General features: G+C 40.3%; 1 protein-coding gene across 1 annotated transcript; it reads left to right on the top strand.

Annotated features, from left to right (window-relative positions):
- Positions 1–175: 175 nt before the first annotated feature.
- On the top strand, positions 176–3,505 carry LOC141818667 (uncharacterized). The gene is made up of 8 exons (XM_074706122.1): positions 176–293; positions 447–616; positions 713–1,088; positions 2,322–2,398; positions 2,539–2,608; positions 2,686–2,793; positions 2,891–2,977; positions 3,094–3,505. Exons 1-5 carry the CDS (start codon positions 176–178, stop codon positions 2,554–2,556), a joined length of 759 nt encoding a protein of 252 aa, XP_074562223.1. The 3' UTR covers positions 2,557–2,608; positions 2,686–2,793; positions 2,891–2,977; positions 3,094–3,505.
- The last annotated feature ends 375 nt before the right edge of the window (positions 3,506–3,880 follow it).

The raw sequence follows: 3,880 nt of genomic DNA, 5'->3' as shown, positions 1-3,880 counted from the left end.
ATCCAAATCGGACGGTCAATGTATCCCTTTGTTTGAATCGAGGGTGTCGATGCAAAGAGATAAACGGTTCTACGTTGAACCGGCGAGGTAGCGTTGGACACCAAAACCCTCGGGGTCTCCGCTCGGTGGGTGGCGGCCGTAGAGACTGGATCGCTCGTAGGAAGGAGCACGGAGGATGGCGAGCGGCGCGAATGTGGTTCTCGATGACGTTCCGTCGCTGGATCTGATGACCCGCCATGGAGGACTCCACCGTTCCCTCGCCTGTCGCCTCTCCTTGCCTTCAGTTAGATTAGGTTAACTCTCTCCCAGAGCAGCTCTGTCCTCATTGATCTGATTCCAACGCATCTTCCATGTTTCTTCCTCGTTGCCTCCGTCGCACCTCGAGTCGCTCCGATTCCTCCGCGGTTCGCTGCTTTTTTAGGAGCTTTTTTTTTTTTTTTGTTTAGAATCCGTTGCCGGTTCTGCCCTGGAACTATGGATTCCTCTGGAGGGAACTCCGATCCGTACTCCGTATAGCGGCGGCGCTTGGGGTCTGCCAAGGAGGTTCGGCTTCCTGCCCTCCAATTTCATCCAGGCGCCGCTCTTTGCGCTGCTGGAGTACTCCGGGATCCTTCGTGTGCGGTCGGTCCATTTGGAGAGTGAGACCTCGATCGGACCTGGTCGGATCGAGGATCCCGGCTTCGCCGGTGGCCGTGGTGCTGGGGAGGTGTAGATAAAGATAATCGGGGTCGGGGATGAGGATGGTTTCGGGGTCGGGACTAGCCAGGCGCAGAGCTTGGAGGAGGATGCGATTCCGAGTGGTAGCGGTCTTCAGGGGGAGTTGCACGGTGGTTCGTCTCAGTGGCGGGGTAGAGATGGAGAGAGTGATATTGGCGTCGTGGAGGTTAGTTCGTCTTCTTCGGCTTTACCGATTTCCATCCCGAGTGGCGTTGGTCCAAGCTCAGATGGTGAGGTGAGTGCTGCTGGTGGTAACAACAGGGATTCCTCGTACCAGAGATATGAAATACAGGAAGTCGCAAGGTGGATTGAGCAAGTACTTCCTTTCTCGTTGCTCCTGTTGGTGGTGTTCATCCGGCAGCATCTGCAAGGTAATGTATTTCTATTGTAAACTTGATGGATATCTTTTATAACCTTATATACTTTAACTGTTCATACCTTTCACACTCTATGTCACTCGTCTCTGTATGTAGTTGACGTTGTATTTTTTTCCATAAACATCGAATGCCATCTCATAATTCACTTTAGTAAATGAATGCCATTGACTATTGCTCACAGAGAATAACATTTACTTCATGGTGGCACATATTTTTCCTTCCACTCAACCACAGATCTTTGGGCGAAGAATAACTTCTGTCACTATGTGAGGATGGAACACAGCCATCTACAATCCCAGTCATTTATCTTGATGGTTTCTGATTGGTGACGTTGTTCTTGTGATTATTTCAGTAGTAAGTATTGAAGAGGAAGTTTGTTGTAGGCACAAGGTGCACAATGTAGTGGTGTTCTATGTAACTCTGACTTTTGCACATGACCATTAGGGATAGGTGTTTGCATGTTTGCTTGGAGTGTTGATATCTGTCACAGGTATAGAGTGGTATACAAAGAGTCTTAAGTATCAGAGATGGTGTTTGCCTAGATAATATGGATTTCTTTTTATAATAATTGTTTATGTTTCAATAAATTTTGCAGTGAAATGGTGAATTGGAAGTTCATTAAGTTGTCTAAACTAAGAACACTTTTTTTTAAAGTTTTGTTTAGAAAACCAGATACGAAGGCAAATCTTTTGTACCTCTAGTCTGGTGCCACTCTATTTTCATATAATCATTACTTTTGCTGAGGAGCAATTGGATACAGTGTTAGGGCTCAACTAGACTGTGAGAAAAAGGGAAAATGAATGCTCCAATAAAGACTTAGGATCTCCATGTTCACTCTTTTTTTTTCTCATCCTAGATTTTCCTATAAGTGAAAATAGCTTCATGCCTTTTATGGATCTAACTTAAATATTTGGATATTGACCAAATTTAAATTTACTTGAAGATTTTGCTTCTGGCACAATTTGTGGTTCTTCTAGAACTAGGCCATACTTAGCAAATACAGATTTGTGTTGATGCATTCAATAGATGATTCCATGTGCTCACATGATGAGTAATTTTATGGATATGTAGACTCTAGAAAATTGTTATTGGCTTATAATTTTTCCATAATTTTATATTTTTGCTATTTTGTGTTCTAATATTCTTTCATATGAAGATTTATGCTTGTTGTTCTCTCTTTTTTGCCATTCAACTTTACATTGTATAATTTTGGAAAATTATGCACAGGTTTCTTCGTTACAATCTGGATGGCTGCTGTGATGTTTAAGTCAAATGATATTTTGAGAAAACAAACTGCTTTAAAGGTTGGCACTGAATTGTTGTTTCTTTTGCGAAATCTTAGAGTTCTTCTGTCACCTTGTTTTTACTCGGATAGAAATTTGACTAAATATCACAAGAAATTTATTAGGACCACTAATATATCATATTTTATTAACGTATGTAGGGCCTTGAGATTGTTTAATTCAAACAAGGGAAGGAAAGGTCGGAAAAAATCAGTGTGGGAAATACTACAGGTATGTGTAATTATGTTTGATATGGTCTTGATGTGTGTATTTGTCTTTTAACTGATAGTGGAGTCCAATTACCACAGGCACCTCGACAACCAGATGGGAAACAATGTGGTTATTATGTGATGAGATTTATGAGACAGATTATTGTAGAAATTGAAACTATTGAAAGAGATGGACTACGATCAATAGTACTTGTTCAAATCACTTCAAATAAACCATTTATCATTTTGCAAAGTCAGTGTTGATTGTTTTTCCAATTAACTTAATCTATATGTGTGTTCATAGTTTAAGGCAGCTGAGTACACTCGGGCAGAAATTGATGAGGTGCGTTCAGAGGTGGCAGACTGTATACAAGATCATATTTATGAGTAGGTATGGAATGCTGATCTCCATAATTCCATTTATTTATAATATATATATTTGTTTGTGATTAATTCTGCTGCTGTTGTTGGTCCATACTTGGTGATGCTATGCTATGTATTTGGCAGATGGACCTGTTCTATTTCTGCTGCTGATACTTGGTGATGTTAATGTTGTGTCCATACTTGGTGATGCACTTGCTGTTACTTGGTGCTGCTAATGTTGTGATGATATTCTGTTGCTGTTGGAGGATATTCTGTTGTAATGATATTTCTGCTGCTGTTGGAGCTTCTATGTTGGAAGTTATGGACCTGCTGCTGTTATGGACCTGTTGTAATGATATTTCTGTTGCTGTTGGTGATGCACTTGCTGTTATGGACCTGCTGCTGTTATGGAGCTTCTATGTTGGAAGTTGTAACTTGAATTTGTGTTATGAACTTGTATAAGTTGTATGTTATCGACCTGCTGTATGTTATGAATTTGTGTTATGAACCTGCTGTAAGAATGATTTTTGTGTAAATATAAGTTGTATGTTTTGTATGTGATTTTTGTAGTGATTTTGTATTTCTTTTTTGTGTTATTTCTTATTTACTGCTAAAAAAAATCAAAAGACAACGCTTTTAAAAACGTTGCAAACCCCAAGCAATTTGTAACAAAATTACAACGCTTTTTAACCGTTGCAAAATGTGTTGTCATACCTATTAAAAACAACGTTTTTAAAGCGTCGCAAAAAGCGTTGTAATATTTACAACGCTTTTTCTGCGTTGCGAAGGTGTTGTCGATGTTAACAAAGACAACGCTTAAAAAGCGTTGTTGTTGAGGGACCCCTTTTACAACAGGGCCTCTTACAACGCTTTTTAACCCACAAAGACAACGCTTTTTCCGCGTTGTCTATTAACATTTTTCTAGTAGTGT

The sequence above is a fragment of the Curcuma longa genome, chromosome 2, assembly GCF_044706935.1.
Source record: "Curcuma longa cultivar G26 ecotype Majalengka, Jawa Barat chromosome 2, ITB_CL_G26_1.1, whole genome shotgun sequence".
NCBI classification, from domain to species: Eukaryota; Viridiplantae; Streptophyta; class Magnoliopsida; order Zingiberales; family Zingiberaceae; genus Curcuma; species Curcuma longa.
The sequence above is the reverse complement of the archived record's forward strand: the minus strand, read 5'-3'. Positions and strand labels throughout refer to the sequence as shown.

What these genes read in the sequence shown, in the direction of transcription:
- LOC141818667 (XM_074706122.1), top strand. Translation starts at nt 176, where the DNA reads ATGGCGAGCGGCGCGAATGTGGTTCTCGATGACGTTCCGTCGCTGGAT. An exon ending in CTTGCCTTCAGTTAGATTAG is followed by an intron (nt 294 to 446) that starts GTTAACTCTCTC and finishes TTTTTTGTTTAG; the next exon opens with AATCCGTTGCCGGTTCTGCC. An exon ending in CATCCGGCAGCATCTGCAAG is followed by an intron (nt 1,089 to 2,321) that starts GTAATGTATTTC and finishes AATTATGCACAG; the next exon opens with GTTTCTTCGTTACAATCTGG.